Below are 27,732 nucleotides of genomic sequence, written 5' to 3'. Positions count from 1 at the left end.
AACTAAATATAATTAGAAATGTCCAACTTAATAACAATCATATATCTACATGGAAAAGGGTTTTTTTTGGTAGAAAAAACAAGAATTAACATTTTAACCCATAAACAAAAGGAATTTAGGTTAGTAAAAACTAGTACGGAAAGAATTTTACATTTAATATTGCATAATATTAAGAATGCATATATATATATAATAGAGAGTCAGTAAAGAAAATAACAACCATTAATGAAATACTGTACTTGTCCATGTTTGTTCTCAAATACCATATTTGTCCAGGGAGAAAATCATTCTCGTCCTCAATAATCTGTTGGATAAATTGTATTTGATAAATATTCTTATTTACCTTTAAAACGAAAATTAACGAAATACCACTACACATACTATGTTTAATTAATGAACTAGTTTCAACTCAACGTAATGTATCCAATGAGTCACTTATATAGAAAAACAAGAATAAATTTAAATCATACAACAATACTATGGTAATCAAAATTGAAGTAAAACAAATGCTTAATATGCAACATGATTACTCGCATACTTTAATCTTAACCATCCATGATTAAATTTAAGAACCGTTACGAAAATAAATTTATCTTTTGAGAAAATCATATCAACTAACCAAACACCAGAAATTTTAAAACTAACACGAACATTACACGTAGTTTATACAACTGCAGGAGAAATGGAGAATGAAAGATCTCAAACAGCTCTAAATGGCTGAGACCAATTTCTAACATGAATAATTCCACTCTCATAGCAAGGGAAACATAGATAGAGGCAGTGTCGAGTCTCAATGCCAAAAAGACAACAAATGTATCATAAACTACAACTCTACTTTCATCTATTTTGTTTTATAGAAAAGAAAACAAGTTTTTTGCAGTAAACAAGAGAGGACCCTGGTTGAATTCTCAGAAGCATGTTTTAGGAACATGATACAACATCTGAAAAATCTTCTTCAGAAGGCACTATCTAGGAGGGGGTAGAAAATAGTCCACCTTGGTACACAGAATGGTAACAGCAAATGAAGTTGCTTATAACCTCATGCCTCATGCCTCATGGCAATGCAATAATATACGTGAACATGATTCCATAAAGCTTGAGATCAATAGTTCTGGGAGAAACAGGTGCATTAGAATTTAGAAAATGTCTTTTGCAACACATGAAACTAAATATACTTGTTACTTCCTGATAGAGAGGAGTTCAAAACTCCGGAGAGGGTCATCACGGTTGCCTCTGGTAGATCCAGACCGTGTGTACGTTGGTTGTTTGGACTCATACATAGGTTGAATGTTTCTGTGTGTCGTAGATGGACGGCTCAAACTCGAGGTGAGCCGGCTAGTACGACTGTCGGTATGATCGCCGGAGGAACTCGGCCTGGTTGATGATGAGATTATGGCTCTTCTTGAACTGCTACCGTATCGAGATGAATTTCGTCCCTTCTCTTGATCATGATACTTCAAAGACAAGCAAGTTTAACATGTCAATATGTATAGGTTTTAGGCATAAGTACTCCACAACTATAAAATCAAACATAAAAATTGATGACAATTGCATGCAATGATGCAACACACTCACAAAGCTCTCATGCTCTGTAAACAATAGTGGAATCTAATTGTTAAAAAAAAAAACTTACCACGTCTTTGTGCGCTGCTCCTTCTTCAAAACCCCTATGTTTGGAGTGATCACCACGAGGACTAGAACTTGTTGGATTCCTTCGGGAGAAAGCTTCAACAGCACCAGAGAATTTTTCCCGAATCTCTTTCCCAACTGAAATGAGTAAGTGATTTGAATGACTATGGACTATACAAAAATAAAATTGAGAAAGGTACAGTAGTTCAACCACAATTGACATGAACAATGAAAAGGATTAGATATGGCTTTTAATGGCTGAAAGAGATTGCACCTGATATCTTTTCTGTCTTTTGTACAGATGGTCCTGCATGCATAGCTGCCTTGCCACTTTCATGCTGTTGTCAAAAACAATTATAGTGAGTGTCCTCAAGTAGAAAGAACAATTCCAAACAAGCATGATATAAAAGTACTAACCCGCCCTCTAGAGCTGCCACCGATCTGCGGATACTTCAATATAGTCCAATCAAAAACATAGTCAAATTGATAGCCTGCAGTACAAATGTCCAGAACAATTTGCATTCATTTAACATACTAGTTTTTCATCAGAATATATGGAATGCTAATCTGCAAGTTCGATATCATGTTTGTCATACCTTCTCGAATGAATAAATCTCGAAAAAGCCTCTTTAAATATGAATAATCAGGCTTGTCCTCAAACCGCAATGATCGGCAGTAGTGAAAATATGATACAAACTCTGAGGGATATGATTTGCAAAGCACCTATCATACAAGCACAATATTAACAATAAAACAGGACCAACAAAATTGCAAGCTATAGTAGGAGATGAAAGAAAGGTAAAATAGACAATAGGCAAGTTTTGCCAATTGTTGAATGCAAAGCACATACAACTTTAAGACTTAAAATGTGAAAATTAACCTCAGGATCATTATTTAATTTCATAGATAACTAAATGTAGTTCAATGCACAGGAGAAACATGCAGTTCATTTTGCTCATAAGTGTTCACGTTAGAAGTCACCATTCAACAGCATCCGACCAAATTCATTGCATAAAACACTAGATCCAGAGGGATTATCAAATTTATCCAAAAGCTGCACTGAGTCCAGTTAATTACTATACCTCTATCGGAGTCGACATTTTCTTCTCACTGATCTTATCATATTTTTGTTTTTTGGTGCCAGCCTTCAGTCCCTGCCAGGGAAGACTGAAAAAAATTGTACAATGGAAAGATATAGTGAGAATAACATTTTTTTATCAACGATGTTAAGAATAACATAATAAATTTACAAATCTAGTGTAGGGGGTAAAGTAGATGTCTCTATCAATTGTCTGACCTTCCTCTTAAGAAATACATGAGCACATAACCAAGAGATTCCAGATCATCCCTTCTGCTTTGTTCTGCCAGCAAAATTAAATAAAGCAAGAGTTATAATTATTGGTTGTCAACAAAAAAAAAAGGAAGAGATTGAACCACCAAAAATTCACAACATATAACTCACCGATTCCAAGATGAGTGTTAACACTTGCATACCGAGCAGTGCCAGTGAGGTTCTTGTTTTCCCTGCACAAGAAAAACAACAGTTAATAAGAAAAGAAATGTGAATTTTACAAAAAAAAACAAAGAAATAGAACTATATTACTAAAAGAAAAAATAAAGTGAAAGATAAATGCTGCATTTTACATACTACACCTCAATATCCTCAAATAATGATGATAAAATTTACCTGTATGGTATGTGCCTATGTGTCTGAAGATCTCTATATTTCTTTGCAAGGCCATAGTCGATGATGTAAACCTGAAATGAGATATCCAGCATGAGATGAACATAGTTAAAAGAACTGGAATTTGGATGAACAAATAGAATGTTTCATTCAGAATATATCAATCATTTATTTTAGTGGCACCAAAGAATTACACTGGAATAGAATTGAAGGCAAAAAGAAAGGAAAGTAACTCATTGAAATGACAAGAAAAGAGCCAGAGGAAAACGTGTTGTCTCAAAGCAATGTTCAATCACTTTGCAAGAATGCCTCGTGAGTTTCAAGGTGTAGGAAGAGGCCATGACAAGCCAACATCTGAAGCACCATGACATGTGAGGTACTGTCTCATGCTTTGTTGTAGAAAGCGACTCCTATACCTAAACTTAATCACTACTGCACAATTAGGTACAAAATAGGACAAAATAGAATAACCACCAGACACGCAGTTTTTCATGAGTTGTATATTTTAGGGTTCTTTCCTCATCCTAGCAAAGACAAACATTCTACTCCTTTCCTTCTTCTTCCTGAAGCAAGTTTATCAAACTCATCTTCTTGGATACTAGTAGCTTAACAACATTTTAGGCCATCTCTTGAACTGTGAAGAAGAATTCAATTTATCAAATTTATCTCCTTTGATACGTAGTAGCATAACACCATTTTATGTCTTCTCTTGCACTATAAAGATTAATCCAATTCTTTTATAGGTACACACGTTAGAAGTCTTGCACATTTGAACTCCAAAGTGTGCTTTGACGTCATGTCTGAGTAATAATTAAATGAGCTATTTAGCTTCCATTCGTGTGAAAAATGATGAAATAACAACCAAAACCTTCCAAAATAAAAAGGTGAAGAAGATGAAGAAAGAAGACACTGTCAACAAAATAATATACCTGGTTTGCTTTACGTCCAAGGCCCATCAAAAAATTGTCTGGCTTAATGTCGCGATGAAGGAAACCTCTAGAATGCATATATTCAACTCTGTTAATCTGAAGAACAGTATTAAGCAAGTCAAACATCAGTATCACTAAGTAATGTACTTTGCTTCGAAAATGATGGCACATATGGACTCACTAATTGATCAGCAAGCATTAACACTGTCTTCAATGTTAACTTCCGGTTGCAATAATTGAACAAATCTTCTAGACTTGGTCCAAGAAGATCGATTGCCATGGCATTGTAATCTCCCTCTACTCCAAACCACTTGAGATGAGGAATCCCCGCTTCAAGAAGGAACCAAATTGCATTACTCAACAGGAAAAATTCTTTTTTTTTTTTTCTGAAACTCTTTCAGTCTCACATTACTTTGAGGGAATAGCTTCCACAAAGATTAGGATTCATAAATAAAAGAAGATTCAGGATATCTATTAAACTATACCCTCCACACTCAAGAAGACAGCAACACTCATACACACAACAGAACGATTGAGAAATAATTTTATTGTGAAACTTTAGCATGAGTTAATGCCTAACACAACTAGTACCAAAAATGGAAGAAAAAAAAAGGAGAGAAGATATAGACATTCAGACTTACTTCCTCCTTGAAGAAGCATATACAATTTTGACTCATAGTGAAGCTGGGGATGCTTGGTCTTCACAGGTTCCTGGAAATTTTATAGAGAGGATAAGTGGGTTAAGATATAATTAGCAGACAAATATAATAAACTTAAAAAAATTATTGAAACACAACAGAAGAAAGAATATGTTGAGCAATTTAAGATAAACTGCAGCCTAATAATGGGAACCAAAGTGTGCACTACACCCCTAGCAAGATAATGTAGAATTTCACATGCCACTGAAATGCACAAAGTAATCTTTTCGATTTCTTCAAAACCGTAAGTATTGCTCAGTAGAAGTGCAAGAGAGAGATGCTACTTCCTCTGTTAGTTAATCCGACAATAATAAACTAAATCTCAAATCAAATGTCAAGTATCCTTATTAGAACTCTCTGAACATTGATAAAACAAATTTGGAGAATTCTGAAGCACTCCAACGAGTGGAAGACAATTATACTGTCTAAAAGCCATGTTCCACAGATTAAATCAAGGTAATTACAGACTAGTTCATGTATGCACATACTAGACAAATGGAATCAGAAACAGGAACACATAAATGGATCTCTACAAGTTCATATAAGGGTTAACTAATAATCACTCTGCCACATCCAGACGCAAAAAGAGGGCTACAATCTTGAAGAGAACTAACATACCAGCTTGATAGCCACCTCCTCTCCAGTTTGTATATTAACAGCTGACAAAGATAATAGTAACAAAAATACGTTACAAACCATATAATTATATATGAAAATGCTGCAAAAGGAAGATTATAATTACTGTAATAAAGAAAAAGAGGGCAAAAACATGAACATACCAATATAAAGCTCCCCAAAAGACCCACTCCCAATTTTCCTTCCCAGTTTAAATTTCCCACCAATAACATGATCCATCCTAAAAGAGCTTCAATACACCCTCACCAGTAACTACAGCGATCCTTTTCTGCTCAGATTTGTTCCCAATTCCACCACCAAATTATGTGCACCCAGGGGTCCACCAGGTCAAAATTCCAACCTTTATTGGAGCATCCACTCAAATCCAATGAGATTTCCTAATCTAGTCGTCCGATTAGCCGTCAAAGGGGAATAAGGAACAAATCCAGGATAAGGGGCAAATAAAAAAAAGGTGCTAAATTTACAAAATTTGTAGCATCCCCAACAATGAAGATGAAATCTTTATTATTCAGAATACACACCACCTTCTCCAACTACATTCCTTATCCACACATAAACCAGAATCGATCACCCCAGACCACTGATTGAAGCCCTAATTTGCAAAGAACATGACCGCATTGACCCAGAACACAAAATGCTAACGGGTATCAGTAACAACACACAAAACTGAATCTTTTTATTGTAAAAATACAAAAAGAGAAAGACCAAGAAGAGGAGATTGTGGAGGCTGTGCTGAACCAGGTAGGAACTAGAGTAATTCCACAAATCAAAAAAGTATGGACTTTGGAGAGAGAAAGAGAGACAGAGACAGAGAGAGAATGAGAAAAGGAAAAGCTGGCAAGATTATAGTAATCGTTGGTGTGTTTTGGTTGTATTTAAAATTAAATTTTATTTTAATAATTCTTTACCTTTTTTATCTTCGTTTTTTTATTGTTTTTCAGTGAAACTGTGTTCCAAAAGAAAATTTGTAGATTATGACAAGACGAGGTTAACCGATTTCTTCTTTCTATGTTCCTCTCCCATTCCTAGTCAAACTCGTTCCCTTCTTTTCTTTCTTTCCTTTTTTTTCATTACTAAAATTTATTCCCTCTTCTTTTAATCTTAAAAATTGTTTACAATCTCATGTTTATCTTTTCATTTGAATAAATTTATCCGAACAGAAATTAATTATGATTATAGTCTATTATAAAATAATAACTATATTTTAATAATTGTTATTATATATTTATAATTGATTATTGGAATAACTAAAATGATTTAAACTCATTAAAAATCATCATAAATTAATATATCAATTTTCAATTAATATAAAAAATTAAATATACATTTTACAGATTAAAATAATTCATTATTATTTGAGGAATAATGTATATTTATGTGAAATTATTTTAAACATTCCAATATAAATTTAAAAAGGAACTATAAATATTAATTAAAATAGCTTTACAAATTGAAGATAAATATTTTTTTTAAAAGTTAATGAATTAGTTGTGAAACCAAATTGCAGTTATTAACTGTTTGTCGAATTTATTTTTTTTAAAACTGTTTGAAATAGCAACGAGAAAACACTGCATTCTGTAGTCAATACTTAACATTATTTCCAAATTGACTTTTATACAATTTGGTTTTTATAGCTGTATACGGATAATGCATATTCATCCTCGTGAATTCATAATTTATATATATATATATATATATATATATATATATGATAAATAAACTAATTGAATATTTCAGCCCAATGATTTCTTTCATAAGAAAATTTGAACCGAATGTACGTGTATAAAATTGTAAGCATCCACGTTATTTCCTTTTAAAAATTTAAAAAAAAAATTATTGATCAAAAATATCATGACACATTATAAAAGAATTACTCTCCAATCAAAATCTTTAAAAGTCCTCCTTCTATACATACTTACTTTAATACATAAATTGTTATTATAAAATTAATAGAAGTTTATAACCTGGAGTTTGATATTTTGAAATTACCTTAATTTCAACAATTGAGTGAATTAAGCTAACTCATTAATTTAAGGAATATTGTATTTTTAGCTACACAAAGCTGAGAAGTGTTTTTCGGATTACTTTTAACATCAATGGAATAAACTTTTTTTTATCTGAATAATTTTAAGATTTTACTCTCACTACTATACAAAATTGCGTGAACCTTTTACTCTTTTTTTTAAGAAACCTTTCAGTGTTTTTTTTTTTTCTTTTAAGAAACCTTTTACCGATAAACAATGATTTAATGTTTAAATAAAAATCTTCAAAAAAAAAACTTATAAACAAAAACTTAATTTCTTTTATTTGGTTTCACTTTTCTCAATTTCAAATTTAAACTTGTGAAAATATTTAGCGTATGAATGATGGTAGATAAACGATGACGCTCACTTGATTTGTCGTGCAAAATTGCCCCCATTCTATTCAAGTGTTAATTTTAATCAATACTGGTCTTTATTAATCACTTGCAAAAAATAATATTTTAATCTTGTTTTAAATAAAGTAAAAAAAATATGATGAAGGAACATAATTTCGTTCAATGCCAACAAAAAACAAAAAATATGTATTGTTATTGTGAAAATAAAATGGTGAAGTTTCAAAAGTTTTGTATAATGAAGGTGTCACGAGTGCATAAAATCTATACCCGTGTAGATATGGGACACATTTATTATATAAAAACAATAATTGGAAGACGAAAAAAAAAAGTGACTTATAGAGAGAGAGGAACGTGGGATCCATCATAATTCCTATTATTCCACTCAAGAAAAAAGCTAAATAGTAATTAATGAATTGGCCAAACAAAAACATAATGATGGAGGTTGTGTACCATTATAGAGTACACGATTGCAATCAATTGGGAAAAAAATTATTTCAGCCTTTTGTAATAAATAAGTATTTTCTATATTGTATTGATATGTTTTAGAGTTTTGTTTTTCAAGTTATTACAAAAACTGTGTTATATCTATAAATTAAATTATAAAATAATTAATTTTCTATTTTATAAATATAATGTAAAATATATTTTTAATAAACTACACATATTTATTGTAAAACTTCATTTAGAGGTAATAGTTTATATTACTTTTATAAGATACAAGAACTAGATACTTCATAATCTAGTTTAAAGATCAAACATAATTTTTTTAATAGTTTAAGAATGAAATGTATGTTTAACAATGTTTTTTACAATAATAAGAATTTTTAAAATTTAAGTAAAAATTTAAATGAGAAATTAAAATACACACGAGAGGAATGAATAGTTGGTGATTAGTATATGGGAACTGAGGCACTTAGCATCATGTGGTAGAGAATGATTGTGTTGTGTTTTGTGTCACTCTTTTCTCCAAATTTTAGGTGTTGATAGTACTAGAAAACTAAAAACATCCTTATGTTCCTAAAATTGGGAATAATGACACTTTAATAAGATAAGATAAAAATTTTGAAAACCTAATTGTGGAAGTGATTATAGATATTGAAGAATAACAATGTGCCTGGTTCTTATGAAGTTTTAGAGATCTCTATTCTTAATTTTTATTTTCAATTTTAGACTATAAATGGATGTGTTATTAATTTCACTTTTGTGGGAGTTTGATATATCTAAGTTATTTTAGTAACCTTTACAATTGTAATGGCTGCTCAAAAAACACAAACTTAGAAAAAAATAGTAATATTTATATAGTTAATATATTAATTCAAGCTTATATATAATTCATGACATCTTTCTTTTATGTTTGATATTTTCATTTTAACTGATCTTTAAATTTCCACCAATTGATGCATGGTCAAAATATTCATGATAACCTAACAAAATTTATTCTATTATAATTTTTGAAATTTACTAAATGAGAAATTAATTTTAATACTTCTGTAACTCTAGAGAATTTTGGCTTTTAAGATGGAAGATAACAAAAAGAAGAAAAGTGGCATGAAGTGATGAATGATTGGTATTATTAAGTTTGAAAAAAAGGTAGTTGAAGATTTTAACGGGTCTCTGAGAAAATGTATGATATATGAGTCTAACTCATTTAATAAATTTACCTTACTTTCAATCTAAAATTTGAAGACAAAATATTTATATAGGTCCTTATATTTAGTATTTTATTTTATATTTATTCAATTTAAAATTTATACTCACATTTTAATTTTCGATTTTCAGTAAATTTCACATTGTCTTAATTTTAAGTTATGTAAGAAGACTCTGAAGTGGAAGAAAAGGAGAGGGCATTTTATTTAAATTGCCTTTAACTCATGATGGAGTAGAAAGAAGTACTGCTATATAATAATAAAAGTTTTTATGATGTTTTAAGATTCAATCAAATTCTGGAATTGCTTGTGAAGTGTATGTTTGCATGCTAAGTGACTTGGTTGTAATTCGTAAAGCATTGAGGTGATTCAATAATTATTTCTACCGAATAAATATTTTGTGAATCGGTGTAAAAGAAAATAAGTCATAGAGAGAAAAATAATTTACTAAGGAGAATATATATATATATATATATATATATATATATATATATATATATATATATATATATATATATATATATATATATATAAGTTTTTAAAAGAATACATAAAAGAAAGTTTAAAAGTAGGATATCAAATTATCTGTTTCATTACAAATTATATTTTTCTAAATTTTAGTCTTTTACTCGATCTAAAATAACCAATACATCACTGTGTTGATAAAATAGTTTTGAGAGATAATATAAGATGATGAAGCTGAATCTTAATAATCATAAATAACTTATTAAAAATTTTATATGTATATATTTTTTGGGTGTTTTATAAATGTGAAATGTTATCAGTGTATGATTTGGTACGTTGAGACTTAAGTTGTAAACAATTCATATAAGATATTATAATACATAAAAAGAATAAGATGAACAACACAACATAAAAAGGTGTACAAATTTATTATCTTAAAATAAAAATTTTAAGTTAAATATAATATTTTAATCTCAAACATAAATTTCCACTACTAATCGATATTACATTTTTAAAATATACTCCTCCGATAACCTAACAAAGCATGCATTCATTAAATTGCATAATAGATCGATAGTTAATAGAAAAACATATTTTTTTTCATACTTAACTAGGTATGTACTAAATAAATATACGACTCAGATCACAATTTTTTCATTTACAAATTAATTTGGATCATAGTCAACAACACTTACATATAACAAATTTTCCTTTAAAGAAAATATTTATTAACATATATCAGTCATTTTTTTTATATAAATTATCTCTTATAATAATTTTTTCATCTCCGATACATCACATGTCTAATAATATCATACCTAAATTGACAACTTCTATATCTTAGAAACTGTTTTTTTTCTTCTGCACTGGCATGTAAAATATGGTGTATATTATATATGATTTATGTTATTACATCTAATGACTAGAATATGGATGAGACGTTACCTATGAGTAGACTAACTCTAGAATGGCTCGGTTTGTTTTGTTTTTATCTAAGACATGAATATTCCTATCGGTACAATAATATAAATATAAATTTATATATATATGAAAAATATTTAAATTTTTTAAACTTAAAATGTTACATAAATTATCAAACTTCCCGTACGAGAGTATTCAATTAGCTACACATTAGGGAAGTGCAAACTTAATAACATCTATATTAATAATCATCAAAGAGTTATTAATGTAAAAGATGATATTAATCTTGTCTTATTATCTGTTTCTCGCAAATATTATGAAGGCGACAACACATCCAACAAATTTTCACCTGCAACATTAATCCAACAATATAGATTGATTTTGTATTACATAATAAAACCCATAAAGTGTTTTACAATTAGGTTAACTCCTAAGATAAAGATAAAGTTATGTTTATATATTAATCCATTGTGGCTAAAGGAAATACAGAACAACCGTCCAATTCACTTCACCAAACAAATAAATCAGAATTTAATAAAACACAAAGTTATTATAGCTTTAGTTTTGGTAAAAAGCAAGGTTCTTGAGACACTAGAATCTGGAGAAATAAAGATGGTATTAATGATGAGTGATTTGTGAGGTTGGCAACTTGAAACGTGCTTCTGTGTAGCATGATGGGTCAGAAGTTCAGAATTTTCTGCCTAAACGACACGGCATATAGAAAAAATGGTACGCTAGTGCATAAAATAATGCCAGGGGACTTTAATGCATAATAAAAAATCGAAAGTAGATTAATAATATAAAATGTAACTTTAAACGCAGAATGTGGTGAAGTCAAATGTCCATACTCTCATAAAGGCCTTTATCATGATATTGCAACACGCAAATAGAAAATAAGGTGAATTCCATGATAGGTGTGTTGCTGTATTCTAAAAAAATGTTTAAATATATTTTTAAGGAAGTGAACTTTTAATTCTATACATTTTGTGAGTGTACAGTTAAATTGGATTAAATATATTTTTATTTCTTTATTATAACATAAATTTGGAATTGATTCTTTAAATTTTGATTTTGTTTGGTCTTTTAATTTTTAAAATTATTAGTTATAGTCTATTTTTTTAATAATTTTAAATTTTTTTAACGTGTCAAACATTGTTTTATTATATCGTCCATATTGTTTATATATTATCGTTATTGTCACGAATTTCTTTTCCGTTTGAATCTCTCATCATCAATCAATCATCATGTGAATCGCATAATGGTATCATATACCCTATCCAATAATGGTATCATATACTCTATCAAAACCCAAAACAATCTCCTCTAGTTCATATTTACTCTCAAAGAATTTCATTTCAACAAAAAGGAAACCACAAAATATCTGCAATCACTCCCTTCCCTTTCTTTTCAAATCTCCATCTTGAACTTTAAAAAAAAATAAAAAATACACAAGTAAATGATGAAACTCGTGTGAAATCACAAAAGTAAATAACAGTTCACACTTTGTAATCAAATTAAACTCAAAGTATTAGAAACATGAACAAGTTAATTAAGAACTACGTGTGAGGATTAGAGTTTGAGGGAAAAGGGTTGGTGGGTTGAGAACCCCACATGATTTAGAGGGGAAAAAGAATGAGAGTCTCACTCAAAGGAGGAAGATCGACATCGATAGCGGTCCAGACTTGTTCTAATTATGGCTGCAAAGATAATGAATTGAGGGAGGAACTTGCTGGTTGCGAGCGTAGTTGAATTTGGAATGAAGAAACCCTACGCGAGGAAGGAAAACAATGATAGCAGCGACGTTGTCGGTTGGGAGCGCTACAATGGCGCTGACGGTAGAGGAGTGGGCACCGTAGAAGAAGTTTCAATGGCCATGAAGGGATAAAGGAGTCCCATGTAAGAGGAACAAAATGAGGAATTCAAATAGGGAAAGAAGCCCGTGACAATGACGTTTAAACAATGCAAATACCATTGGAGCATCGTTTGACGTGTTAGAGAAACTTTAACGTTGTTGAGTGGAATGAACTATATTCAATCACTTATAAAGTTAGGAGATCAAACAAAGTTTCAAAAAGGGATCAATTTCAATTTTATGTTATAGTTGATGGACAAAAAACATATTTAACCGAATTAAATATTAATTGGTGGTCTGATAACATTCTGATAACCAGTGGCACAATAGGTCTAACATAAACTATCTATGCAATTTTAACATTTCTTAGTTATAAATAAAGTCATGTTAAACATCAATATGAACTATGACATCTCAACTATGCTAACACCTCAAAGCCTAATCATTTCTTATTTCAAAATACCACAATTTCATTCAAAATATACCTTTGAATAAATTGACCAAAATGACATATCTAAAGTAATTAAACATACCAAGCGTTCATACTATTCATCAAAATATCAATTATCAATTCAACCTTAGTACTCAATATTCAACAATCCAATTATACTATTCGATTCATCGAAACTACAATACTCCTACCAAAGCATAAATCATGCATTCTCCATCATCAAATCATTAACTTAAAACATTGTTATAAATTAATAGTTTTCCTTATTTGGATTAAAGAATCTTAATGTTTCTCCCAATAGCTCTGACTCTCACACAATATTCTATTTACACAAAAAAAAAAAAAGCAATGATCTCAACACACCCGAATAATCACATATAAACAAAAATTCTCTTCAAGCTTCTTTAAACTCTCTTAATCCACATGCATCAAAGTGTTTCAAATGACTAAAAAATAAACAAAAATTAAACTTACTCTTATCACAAATATAATTTGGTATATTTGTTTTAATTTTGGCTGGGACTCCTATAGTGGTATCTAATATTCAAATAAATGAAATATGAGGTCATAATTATAGAAAAAGTACTGGAGAATATTCTTTCAGAGAGAGAGGATGACTTTCATAAAATAAAACTTAATTAACTATTATTTTATTTATAATTTATTTTTTTAATAATTAAATAATTAAACATTATTTACAAAATTACTTATATCTTTTTCCTATTTTATGTTTACATTTTTTATCTAATACTTGAAAAACATATTCAGGTCGTACATATAGACAATATAATTAGATTGCATTAAACATTACAAAAAAAGGGTTAAATATCTTTTTAGTTCCTTAATTTTCAGTAAAAATTGGAATTAGTCTCTCTTCAAAACTTTGGTCTAATTTAGTCCTTCAACTTTAGAAATGTGTGGATTTAATCCTTTTAACAAAATTTTGTTAACTTTCTTTGACGTTTTAATCGTATTTTATGATAATATTTGAGTTAACATTGAAATGAAAATGTGTCAAACAGTGTAAACAACTCAAATACTATCATGAAATATGACTCAAATGTCAGATAAACTAAACAAAATTTGATCAAAAGGATTAAATCCACACATTTTTAAAGATGAAGGACTAAATTAGTCAAAAGTTTTAAAGAATGACTTATTCCAATTTTCACTTAAACTTGAAGGACCAAAAACATATTTAACCAAAAAAAAATCAAATAAATACTATGTTTTTCCTAATTTTTGTAAGGATAAATAATTTCACCGGTATTCATTTTTGTAGATGAATATCAAATCGGTCATTTTTTTTATTTGACTCAATTTGGTCCCTATTTTAGTAAATTTCTTGCAATAAGGTATTTATCGTTAGTAATGCACTAATTGCGTTAAAGAAGTATCACAGTTCGTGATTTCTTATTTTTTAAATTTTAAATTTATTTATTTTAAATGCAATGTGTCAAATTGACATTGTGCCATATGATAGTGACATTGTGATGTGACAGTGATAGTGCTACGTATCACTATTGAATGTAGAAAATCTCAATTTAGTCTCTCTATTTATTATTTTATCTCAATTTAGTCTAATTTTTTTTAAACTAGAGCAATTTTATCTCTATTCAAATAAAGACTAAATTTAATTTTTATATAAATGTTACAATGATATTTTTAATAAGATTAAGTTTACTTAAATCTATACTTTGCATTGAACTTTATTTAAAGGGTTAAATATGTTTTTGGTCCCTCAAGTTTCAATGAATTTTGGAATTAGTCCCTCTTCGAAACTTTATACCAATTTAGTCATTCATCTTTATAAATGCGTGGATTTAATCCTTCTTACCAAATTTTATTAAGTTTATTTGACATTTTAAACGCGTTTTATGATAATATTTGAGTTAACATTGAAGCAAAAATGTGTCAAATAGTGTAAATAAGTCAAATACTATCATGAAATGCGCTTGAAACGTTAGATAAACTTAACAAAATTTGGTTAAAATGACTAAATTCACATATTTTTAAAGATGAAGGACTAAATTGGTCAAAAGTTTTGATGAGGGACTAATTCCAAATTTCGCTGAACTTGAGGGACCAAAAACATATTTAACCCTTATTTAAATTTTGTATCAACTATTTATATATCAATAATTTCCAAACAAATATTAGAATTAGTTTAAAAATAATAACTTTATAAATTAAAATGTAAAATTTTAAAACAATTTTATAACAATTTGAAATGTTATAAATTGTTAAATAAATTTATTTTAAAACAGTTTTATAACAATTTTATAACGATTTAAAATGTTATAAATTCTTAAATAAATTTATTTCAAAACAATTTTATAACAATTTTAAAACAATTTTGTAAAAATTTAAAATGTTATAAATTATTAAATAAAATTATGAATAAATATATTTATTTTAAATTGTTATAAATAAATATATTTATTTTAAAAAATTGTTGTAAATAAATTGATATTTTTAAATCAACTCTATTATTTTTCTATAAATTATTAATATATAAATATTTAAAATAAAATTTAAATAAAATTCAATACAAAATATAAATGTAATTTGATTATAAATATCAATTATAATAAAAATATCATCGTAACATTCATATAAAAATTAAATTTAATATCAATTTAGACGTGATGAACTTGCTTTAGGTAAAAAAAATTAAGACTAAATTGAAACAACACAACAAATACAAGGACTAAATCCTAAATCGAGAGTCTTTTACATATATAATGACACGTGACACTTTCATACACGTCACTATCGCATGGTAAGATCTGAATTTAACATGTGACAATTTTTGTTTTATTTAAAAAACTAAAATAGATTTAAAAATTAAAAGAAAAAACTGAAAAAAAAAAATCATGAGCTGACACAACATATCAGTTAACATTGATAATACATTACTAAAGCAAAGAGTCTCATTGCAATAAATTTATCGAAATAAGAACCAAATTGAAACAAATAAAAAAAAATTGACTAGTTTGAAATTTTTCTAGAGATCAAAAAATTATTTAACTTTTATTAACAAACAAAATTTGTTATTTGGGTATTAATTAAACTATAGTCTCTCTTTTTTATTTTTTATTTTTATTTTCATGTTTATATAACATAAGTATATTATCTATTGATATCGTGCGAGATTCTTTAGGTAATGAATAAAATATAATTTTTATTTTTTTATGGAAATATCTTTGCAATTTGATTCTATTATTTCAAAGCATCACATTAACATTTTGGCAATCATTTATTTTTTGTTTTTTTTTTAACATGATTTTATAATTTTAGATGTTTCAATTAAAAGTGAAAGATGAAAGTTAATATATATATATATATATATATATATATATATATATATATATATATATATATATATATATATATATTTTAAATGATGGGTAAATTCTGTCTATCTAATACACTTTCATTTATTCTAATTCATCATTCTTTTCTTTAATAAAATACAATACACTTATACACTTTTATAGATTTATTGCTTTTGTTGAGGATTGAATGAGTCTCTTTCTATCATTGTTGTGAATAGTAAAAAACAAATGATATTCAAATAAGTATAACATAGTTGTTGTTGACTGTATAATTATATTAAAATAATTACCATTATGAGTCAAACTGCTGAAACTTTTGATTTTAAATATTATTGTGTTATAATTTAAAGATGACAGCATTTGGTCATCTTTTTTTTTATTATTATTATTTCAATTTTTTTTATCGTATAGGTATTCTGTGGATATTTGTTTTGTTCTTGTATTTTCAGTTTAACGTTTTTCATATATTCTTTTAGAGCTGGTATTTATGCTTAGCGTTAAAATATGTAAAATTCATCATGCAATAAAAAAAAGTATTTAGAGAATCAAGTTCTATATATCTACACAGCCATTCTCAATCATTTTTTTTTTCGACTTAATTTGTAGAATACATTTTAACTCTTTATTATTTATAAATAGGTCCTTTATATTGTTTTCTAAATCATTTAATTAGGTCCTTTTATTTTATAAGACAAATTCGAACTAGGTCCTTTATTTTTAGAAACATGATAAAAAATATAACATTTTATTTCTAGATGTTATTTAAATTTTAATTCACTTGAGTTAAGTTTTGCAAACATATTTTTGAATCAACTTTCATGTCTTTAATCTTTAATGTTATTTTTTCAAAATAATACTATATTGTCATACACATTATTTGTCTACAAAGAGTTAAATATTTGCAAATAACAGAGAATAATAGACTTATGCTATCCATTTAAGCTAACATCAATTCAATTGATTATACAAACAACATTTTCTAGGAAACAAAACCAACTTCCATGTCTCCTATGTCATTTGTTGGGAATAATGATTTTGTTATGATCAATGTAAAGGCATAAGACATATATGCATGGTTTCTATTGCTTACAGAGTGTTGATGTTTGACAAGTTATAGTGAATAAGAGATTTACATTTCTATATAGGTTTGGTGACTAACTAATAAGTAATCAATTGCTTCTACAAACAACATATGCTTCTTACTTTTCTGCGAACCATCAATCATGTATCCATTGAGGTTTTCAAGAACAAATGAATAAGAGCAAAAATTACAATAAACACGAAAAATGGTTAATACACTAATATAGACTTCAGTTGTTATTTCTATTCTGAATGAGTAAATTGATCATCAATCCTTTTAATTGTGCCTGAAGCTAATTCAGGAGCCTCAGATGCAGATGCTTCAGATGTATCAGAATCATTATCTGTGTTAATCAGTGTAATTGAACAACAAGAGTTAGTGTTACAAACCAAAAACAAAAACATGTATACAATGAGCAACATAAACAAACAAATTTAAAGAAACTAACAAAACTGAACATACCAAAGAGAGACTTGACAGAAGGCTTCTTTACTTTAGTTGTTTTCTTCCTTAATTCAGCTGCAAAACAAAAGGAAAGAAAAGAAAAAAAATTACTTTTTTTTTTATTTAATTTTCAATATGAACCATAAATTTTGTGTTGTACAATGCTTATTGGAAAGTCATATATAACTTCATTGGTGTGAACTATTATCGATATGCAATTGCAGCATTTTCTACAAAAGAAAAATTGAACGAGTAATAGGTAAGATTGGCTTAACTTGGTGGTGATCTCAAGTTATGGATATGACATGGTTATGTGATAATTTACTCAATTATTATTAAAGTAACAAATAATTATTTAGTTTTTTAGGTTTAAAAAAAAAGGAAGGGTACACAAGAAATATAAGAGAAAGAAAAATCAATGAAAAAATTTCTTTGGTTTAATTAAAAAGGAAAAAAAAGGGAAATGAGTTCAAATTTTACTTGTTTCACAACAACTAAGATATTTAATGAAAATCATTGTTTTTCTTTACTATAAATTTGAAGTGAGATTAATACTTAAAAAATTATCAACACTTCTCTCACACAAAAATAGCACGACTTAATCACAACATCTACCAAAAGTTAAATGTGTACATTTTAAAATTTTAACACATGACTGTGAATAATATTTTCACTTATATTAGATTTTTTTTTTTAACTTTATAACATATTTCTCAACCTTGTTTATCCTTAACTTATTATATGAAATATTTAAATAAGAAAGAGAAAAAAATATAACCAATATCATCTTAAAATTGTAAATAGACATATAAATAGAAACAAAAATTAATTTTAAAAGTAGATATATGAAACAAAATAAAACAACATCTTCCGAGGAACATTATCAAAATTCAAAAGGAAAAATGAGCAAAAAGTTACGTACTCATCCCAGGAACTTGATAATCGTTGACAATTTCAAAGTTTTTGTATGTGTATCCCACAAAATTCAAGTCTTTAGATGAAAGCATCTGTACCATCACATTGAACAAGTCAAATAAGAATGAGAACAGAAAAATGTGTGAGATAAATTAAGAAATAAAAAATTGTAAAGACCGACATTCAAGAACTATACACAAGGCAAGAAATAAATACCAGAATATGGATTAATTTTTCCAAGAAAGTGAGAGAATACATTTCTTTGAAGTTTGTTTTGGTATTATTAAAAAATCTATATAACTTTTTCAAAAACACACTACTAATGTGTTTTCGATATATTCTTTTATCAATGAGGTATGTGGTATTTATACTAAATTTTCATAATAATTTCTAAGAGAACTTCATGAAAAATGTGAAAAAAGAATAAAATCTTGGATTACCTTCCTCCATGGACCGCCAGTTCTTGATGATGATTGAGCCTGGTGGTCAGACTGCATAAGTGATAAAGGTAAGATGAGAATATTTCTTTTTACAAATGTGAACAATCTTAAGCAATTTGCAACACAAAATAAGCAATAATTTGAAAAATGTAAATACCTCATCAAACTTTTCAAAATTTTGAGTGTCTAACTCATCATTGACCTCAGGAATAAATGCAGCTTCCATTTGATACAATCTTTCCCACTCAACACCATTGAAAAATGGATGAGCCTAAAGAAAAAAAAAATGCAATAGGAAGGTAATTTTTATATTAAAAAGTCTACAGAAGATATTTAAGAATGTAGAAAAGGACACACCATACAACACCTTTATTTCTTCTGCACCATTTGAGCCCAGTCTCTGGTTCACATTACATAAAAGTTTACTTATAAGATCTTTAGCCTCTACAGTTAACCTTGCTTCTTCAGGAAACTTTAAATGAGATTTCCAATTTACTATCTACATAAAATAGAGAGTTAGATAAATGAATTGAGCAATACAAAATATAAAACTGTTTGAACTATCTAATCAAATGAGAAACATTACAGTAGTCTTAGCTTGTAGTTATTTTTATAATCAATGTTACCTTTCTACATGTTGACATTGGATCGTCAGAATAAAAAGGTGGATATCCCACCAACATTTCATACATAATAGCACCAAGTGACCACCTGGGAATTTTATCATGACAAACATCATTGTATCAGAATAAAACATCTAAATCATCAAATATACAAGAATGTCTAAAGTAAACTGTTACTTGAAACATGTCTTGAAAGAATCACTACTACCGAATGAAACAAAAGTATGCTTCCGTATTAGATGTGTCATAAAAGCCAAAATGAAATTAGTTTGAGTCTTATCATTCACAAGCATAGAACTCACCAATCACATTCCATCCCATAGCCTTTCTTTAATAGAACTTCTGGAGCAATATAGTCTGGTGTACCGACAGTAGAATAAGCCTGTAACATTCATACATTCACATTTTGCAAGCATACACACACACACACACACAAGAAAATCCACATAGTAGTTTTGAACTTACAAGTGTCCTCCTATTCTTTTGCCAGTGTTGCAACTGTTCTTGTTGTGTGCGTCCAGATTCATCACTTTGAGCACATCCATTTGCATTTTGACCAGAAGAAAAATCTGTTTCTTCAAGTGTACTACAGTCTAATGGTTTACATAATCCAAAATCTGATAGTCTCAAGTGTCCATATTTATCAAGTAATAAGTTATCAGGCTTAATATCCCTGCAATGTGCCATATTATGAAGATTAGTTTATATAATGTAAAATCAATTAATCACAACAAAACTTACTTCCAATAATGAGTTTTGTAGATCAATTTATTTTAGGCTTATTGCCATCTTAATCTACATGGTATAATTAACTATAACATATTGCAGAATGCAAGACTGATATCTGGTAGACATCCAATTTCATAGATACCTATGTATATAATTGTGTTTATGTATTGATTCAATGGCTAGAACTGTTTCTCCCACATAAAATCTGGCTTCATCTTCGGTCAAGGTATCCTTTCTCATTAGCAGAGTCATCATATCCCCACCAGGTAGATACTCCATAATAAGATATAAGTACTCCTCATCTTGGAAAGAACAATAAAGTTTAACTATGCAATTGCTGTCAACCTCAGCCAGGAGATTCCTCTCAGCTCTGACATGTTCTACCTGAAATAGTTAGCTGAGTTAAAGTGTGATAACTCCATCAGCCTTTAACATGAAAATTACTCTTCTGTAAAATAATACATGTAGCTAGGCAAATGATTGTCAACCTGGCCTCTGCGAAGCATCTCTGATTTCTTAAGCTTTTTCATTGCATATACATGATCTGTAGTCTTTTCCTTACAAACTCTGACCTAAAACAATTTTAAATTGTAGGTAAAAGTACAACCATTGATGGACAGAAGCATAAATAGATTTAAAAGCTAAGAAAACAGGTAGAAATCGCATTAACTTGTATCACATATAATATAAGAAGCACAAACATACCTCCCCAAATGCACCTTTTCCAATCATGGTCAATAACTCAAAATCATCTACACCCATCTTGTGCCTCTGAAGACGCATATATTCAGTTTCCTTTTTCTCTAAAAATTTAAGTAGGTTATTTTGATCTTCCTCAGATACATCAGCATCAGCCAACTTCTTTTCCAAGATGGTTCGACTGTAACATGTAAGGCATTAGAAATGTTTTCAACATATTTGTCAATCCAACGATCATAACTCAAATTAATACTGAAACATACACAATACTTTGGATAGTTTTAACACAATTTAACCAAACAGTAAGAAAAATTTGTAGTCATGGTTCATGAAATCTCAACTTGCACTGCAAAGAAAATTCTGCCACAATAATAAATAATACAGTTCCACTAACTCACTAGGATTGCATACTTACAATGTGTTGTGTTAAGAACCACTAACCTAAGATTTGGTGAAATTTATATATAGATTAAATAAAGATTCTCTCCACCAAATTTGAGTCAAACAATAAATTACATATTGAGAAACATTCTTGATTCTTCATCCTCTTCACATATTTTCTTTTTCAAACTTGCACCCCTGTTTCATATCAACCAGGGTAGTTCTTCCAATGTTCGTAGAAAATTCTAGCGAAACTAGGAACACTAATTGATATAATATCTTTTGTTGCACTACAACCAGTATACTAAGTAAAGTATAATGCATTAATGAGAAAAAACAACATTTATTCTAAAAAGTAGATAACAGAATACGCATTCATTTAAAAATCACACTAACAAGATAAGAAATTATGGACTGGATTTTCAAAAGTTAAATTATTAATATTCCGGAAATGTAACATACCGTTCTTTCCTTTCCTGAAGGTTCTTCATTTGTTCCTTATAGTGGTTTTCAATGTATTGTTTAGCTGCTGCAACCTTCTGCTTTGTGATATTGGAAAGAGCTGCTTCATCCAGAGGCACGTTTGGACCTTCATTTCCACCCTGAGTATCGTCTTTCTTTCTAGTAGTGGCTCTTAATTTATCTCGTGGTTGAAATTTCTGTAACCAACTCCTTGCAGAATCCATTTCGCTCACCAATCACACTTTCAACCACTACCAACAACAACCATCACTCCTTTCGCAATAGCTTCAATTCAACAAATTTCAACTATGATAACCCTGCACATCATTTTATATTAAATATCGAAACAACAAAAAAGTAAAAAAAAATGGTTATAATTGACTTGGCGAACACGCAATAGTTTCTGATCGTACCTTAATTTCAAGCTTTTCGGAAGTACAAAGCGTAAGAAAAAAAATAACGCAGCGGATTGAAACAATAATTGATGGATTAAAAGATTGAGAATGTGAAAAAGTTGAATTTGTGGGAAGAAGCTGATAATTCGGATTACCATCTAATTAATAGTTATAATTATGTAAAACTGCCAAGAGAGAGAGGATCCAATAATGTCGGATACAACATTATGGTATGACTTGGCTCAATAAAAAAAAAACCTTTGTTCACAAGTCACACTCTTTAGATACTTTATATATTTTTTGTATATAATAATATATATATATATATATATATATATATATATATATATATATATATATATATATATATATATAATCAATGTATACAAAACATAAAAGAAATTCCAATCCCAACCAAGGTGGTAACATACATTCCATCAATTATATATAACTCAAATAATTATCAAAACACAAGCTTAAACAAAAGAGTGGGGGCGTGAGAAGATAAAAAATACCGTGTGAACATAATGGGCCACTCCGTGTTAGCAAAATGGCCCATAACCAATAAAAAGGGCCTGTAACCTAAATGAAAGGCCCATTCTCGTTGAAACAAAGCGACTTGTGTCGACAAGAAAACCTTATAACCCTTTCCCTCGCCTCCGTCGCTGTTTTCTCGCTTTACGTTCGGCTGAGTTTATCCCTGTCGCTGTTTATTTCGATCAGGTATGTTTCTGATAACCCTAGAATGATTGTTGTTTATAATTTCTGATATTGACACGTGCTTTTCTTATTCGATTTTCGCAGTGAGAAGTTATCAGTGATAATGTATCTTCAATTTTACATAAACGACAATGGTGACAAAGTCTACACCACTAAGGTAAATTTTGTATATGGTTCTGTAGTTTACATCTATCAAAGATTCAATAATGGAATGAGAAGATTTGTTCTCTCGTGTTTCTTTAGCCCTCTTGACTCAATCTGAAATGACTTATTGAAAGATTGTGTTGTTTTTCTTCTTTGCAGAAGGAGTCGCCGCTAGGGCTAGCTACACAATCTGCGCATCCAGGTATTTTGCTCTGTTTACCACAGTTTCTTGACCTATACATGTGAGGTCTTCCGAATTATGTTATAATACTGGTTCTTGATTTCTAAAGAAAACCTTTTGTCATTCTCTGTGCAATTTCTGTGTTAATACTGAAATGCACTGTGGACCGTATTATAGTTACAGTTTGTATTTTTTTTTATTTCTCTTCTAGTTGCGTAGATAGTTTTCTGAAACTCTCGTCTCTTGTTCTTGCATTGTTTGGTGGCTAGAATTCTTTGGATTAATGGAAGTTTGTGTTTTAATTTAGAGGATTTGCTTTGTCAATGACGGTAAAAGGGTTTTGGCATTGCATTCAATCTGTGGTTTGTGGAATTTATGGTTGGAAAGAAAATTCTTTGAGTTTTCTCTGGCAGGGTATTCTTCTTTTGAGTTTATTTGTGAAATTGGGTTCAAGATTTTTTCTTTGTTGTGTGGTAATTGCCATTTTTTAGAGTCTGTTGTTGTCAAATTCTTAGAGAGATTGACATGCTTTGGTGCTTGTTCTTGATTTTTGTTTTCTTTTGTACCCTTTTCACCTTTTGGTATTTTTTCTCTCGAGCATTTTTGGTCTTTTTTTCATTGAGGATTTCATTCTTGGTAAGTGAAAAAAAAGTGAAATGTGGAACAAAAGTAACACCATCAGCCTCATCGTTATTCCGTAAGTGCCGAGTCAGTTTCATCTTCACATGCATGTTATATGTAACATTGGATGGAAGTCATTGAATGAGAAACATCATCATTGTGGCTGTTTGATTAAGAACTTCTATAGTGTGAAACTTGGTTGCTTGGGGCTAATTTTTACTACAAGAAAATATTTTCTATTTTGATTTATTGCTTTTTCTTTTAATTAAAAAGTCACTTGGTACTTTGTTTTCTATTTTCAGCAGTTAAATAACTTATTATTTTCATTGCACCCTATATAATATTTTAAAGATATGCATTTTGCACAGTTTGGATTTTGTCATTGGCATAAGGCAGATTTGTCACTGCAAATTGAGAAACGCTTTCCTCGTTTTCTCGTTTTCTTGTTTTCATATCTCTGACAAATACATGTCAAATGTTGTTTATAATTCGCTCCATTTTCTGTACTTGTTACGATTTTAATGGTTTTCCCAAAATGCAGCCCGGTTTTCACCCGATGATAAATATTCGAGGCAGAGAGTTACTCTGAAGAAGCGTTTTGGATTGTTACCAACCCAGCAGCCACCTCCAAAGTACTGAGTGATTTTGAAGTACCAATTTTTAAATGTCTTTTCTGTTATTGTCAGTGTTTTTGTGAACTAGTGTAGTGCCGATACCTGGTGCCAAGTGATTGAGCCATATATATTGTGTTATGAACGAATTACGTAAGATCTGGCTCACGTATTACTGTATTAGAATGAAGTGACTATGCATTTTGAGTTGTTTTGCAGTCAATATAATGTTGTAAAAAAATCATTTGTGTCAACGCATGGGGTGATTGCCAGCTTTCAAAACGACATAAAAGTGCAGCTAAACCAGCTACATGAATCAATTAAGAATGTGAAATTTTTATCTGCTCAAATATATTTTACACGTTTTCCTTTTCCCAACTAAGAAACTATAAGATAAAAAAGAGTTATATTAAGATGACTCAATTGTAATTTGGTTTTTATATTTAGATTTATGATTTATTATAGATTTTATATTTTTCGTTGATTTTATTGAGACGCAATATTTAGTCAATATTTATTAAATAACATTTTGTTAATTTTATTAAATTGGCGTTTCATTTGGAATTATTATGTGTCAAATTATATATTTTTTTTCTTCCACCTTCTTTAACTATCTATAGTCATTCAAAGGGGATTTAATTATACACACATGAGGAGAAACTTAAGGATTTAACCCACTAAAGGTTCTTATCAAAATTTTACACATCTTCTATTCAACTCATTCAAGCCTGTCTAGGAAGACTTCTTCAAATCTACTTATGCATTATGACATATTATTCCTTGCTCAGACCACAAGAAGATAGCAAAAGACAAATAAAGAAACGGATAGGTAAAGCTAGCCGAATAAAAATGATACAGATACATCATAAAACCATATATATATATATATATATATATATATATATATATATATAACCACACATCATAAAAAAAAAATACTCTTCTAGACTAGTGCAAGCGTCATTTGTCTCAAAAGAATGAGCGCTCAACACCAGAGAACTAAGCGTTGTTGTGTGAGACTCAACATTATATTTTACCTGTTTTGTAGCCCAAATTGGTACTTTCCTTCTAGATATTGTTTTAAAAGAGTCCTTGAACCATAGAGTTGGTACCAATTTGATTAATGACTCAAATCCTATATTTTCAAATCACCACTAAATCAATCAACAACATCTAACAAGAATTACACTTCAAATTAAACACAAAATCAACACTTTAACAATCTAATAAATTTCACAAACCATAAATCATTCAATTTAAATATAAGTTTAAGGTTAACTTTCCTTAATGAAATATACTCAACCGACTCTAAAAACATCAAATCTGTCCCTAAGACACGGGTACTCTATCTACATAGAGAATTATCATCAAAAAGATCATATCACATCCTCGTGATCACTAATCAGCAGAGAAAACTAAAACACATGCGACCCCAAAAAAAAGACACGCAAGTATTTACAAAGTCATACAAAGAAGAACTGAAAATCATCTTACTTAATTTGAGAAATTGATTAGATGAACTTCAAGATCTCGCTACGAGGATCACACGGGTGATCTCTGATCTTCAGAAAAATGAACACAATATCTAAATTTGTAAAGAGAGAAAAGAAACTCTAGAGAATAGATGTTTTGAAGAATATAAAGTTTAAAGTAATGAAACTCATTTATAAAATTTCTATTTATATTTAAGTATTTTATTATTAAATAATTGAGTTCCATTATTTTAAAAACGATAACAATTCTAAAATACCATTTTATATACTGTCACAAAAGTAATTAAAATTTAAAAATTAAAGAATTAAAATGATTTTTTATAGTAAAACACGATTAACCATTAAACTTTTAAAATTATTAGTTATTCTCTTGTCTTGTTCTTGTTATTATATTAAAAAATATTTATACGGTTGAATCACAAACTGAAGTATGTACCATAAAAACGCATGAGACATTAATTTCGTTATTGACTTAATTATAATTTCGTTTATATTTTTATAAAATTTGCAATTGTTTTTTTTTAACTTAGTCATTTAACTTCAATAATTTTTAATTTTACTCATTTTAATATAAAATAATGTTAAACTACTATCAAATTATAAAATAAGAGTGTCACATATTTTTCAATGCCATTGTGCCATAAAACTACCGTAGAAAATTGTTTCTAAAAATAGGAAATAGAATTGTATAAAATAATTTAAAACTAAAATTATAGATATTTAAAAAATAAAGGTTAAAATGTAGACAAAATTTAGCGATAAAAATTACAAATTTGTAGAACACAGATAAAACAATTACTATTAAGTCTATTTTACACTTAAAATTAATTGGGTTAAATATGTGTTTTATCCCTTAACTTCGAGTGAATTTTGGAATTAGTCTATTTTGAAACTTTAAATCAATTTAGTCTTTTATCTTTCGAAATATGGAGATTTATCTTTTTAATCAAATTTTGTTAAGTTTATTTGATATTTCAAACACGTTTCATAATAGTATTAACTTAACATTAAAACAAAAATGTGTCAAACAATATAAACAATTAAAATACAATCCTGAAATACGCTTAAAATGTCAAATAAACTTAACAAAATTTGATTAAAAGTATTAAATTCACGTATTTCGAAAAATAAAAGACTAAATTAGTTTAAAATTTTGAAATTGACTAA

At 28.7% G+C, this 27,732-nt stretch overlaps 3 protein-coding genes across 3 annotated transcripts; 1 reads left to right on the top strand and 2 right to left on the bottom strand.

Moving 5' to 3' along the window:
- Nucleotides 1-610: 610 nt before the first annotated feature.
- LOC114184401 (dual specificity kinase 1) lies at nucleotides 611-6,416 on the bottom strand. Its single transcript, XM_028071714.2, has 14 exons — nucleotides 5,720-6,416; nucleotides 5,559-5,599; nucleotides 4,884-4,953; nucleotides 4,424-4,572; nucleotides 4,243-4,338; nucleotides 3,317-3,387; nucleotides 3,092-3,153; nucleotides 2,927-2,990; nucleotides 2,712-2,796; nucleotides 2,226-2,352; nucleotides 2,047-2,120; nucleotides 1,904-1,967; nucleotides 1,634-1,767; nucleotides 611-1,454 (listed from the first exon to the last, which is right to left on the bottom strand). Exons 1-14 carry the CDS (start codon nucleotides 5,793-5,795, stop codon nucleotides 1,179-1,181), a joined length of 1,389 nt encoding a protein of 462 aa, XP_027927515.2. The 5' UTR covers nucleotides 5,796-6,416; the 3' UTR covers nucleotides 611-1,178.
- An 11,199-nt stretch (nucleotides 6,417-17,615) lies between these two features.
- Nucleotides 17,616-22,931, bottom strand: LOC114163388 (uncharacterized). The gene is made up of 14 exons (XM_028047700.2): nucleotides 22,814-22,931; nucleotides 22,401-22,717; nucleotides 21,564-21,738; nucleotides 21,347-21,430; nucleotides 21,001-21,242; nucleotides 20,595-20,802; nucleotides 20,432-20,511; nucleotides 20,133-20,217; nucleotides 19,874-20,005; nucleotides 19,664-19,777; nucleotides 19,507-19,557; nucleotides 19,074-19,158; nucleotides 18,170-18,226; nucleotides 17,616-18,050 (listed from the first exon to the last, which is right to left on the bottom strand). Exons 2-14 carry the CDS (start codon nucleotides 22,622-22,624, stop codon nucleotides 17,950-17,952), a joined length of 1,638 nt encoding a protein of 545 aa, XP_027903501.1. The 5' UTR covers nucleotides 22,625-22,717; nucleotides 22,814-22,931; the 3' UTR covers nucleotides 17,616-17,949.
- A 432-nt stretch (nucleotides 22,932-23,363) lies between these two features.
- NOP10 (nucleolar RNA-binding Nop10p family protein) lies at nucleotides 23,364-25,326 on the top strand. Its single transcript, XM_028061658.2, has 4 exons — nucleotides 23,364-23,518; nucleotides 23,600-23,672; nucleotides 23,819-23,861; nucleotides 25,003-25,326. Exons 1-4 carry the CDS (start codon nucleotides 23,382-23,384, stop codon nucleotides 25,098-25,100), a joined length of 351 nt encoding a protein of 116 aa, XP_027917459.2. The 5' UTR covers nucleotides 23,364-23,381; the 3' UTR covers nucleotides 25,101-25,326.
- Nucleotides 25,327-27,732: the final 2,406 nt, after the last annotated feature.

The sequence above is a fragment of the Vigna unguiculata genome, chromosome 1 (assembly GCF_037176805.1).
Source record: "Vigna unguiculata cultivar grain cowpea cultivar isolate G323 ecotype 2 chromosome 1, ASM3717680v1, whole genome shotgun sequence".
Lineage (NCBI taxonomy): Eukaryota > Viridiplantae > Streptophyta > Magnoliopsida > Fabales > Fabaceae > Vigna > Vigna unguiculata.
The sequence above is the reverse complement of the archived record's forward strand: the minus strand, read 5'-3'. Positions and strand labels throughout refer to the sequence as shown.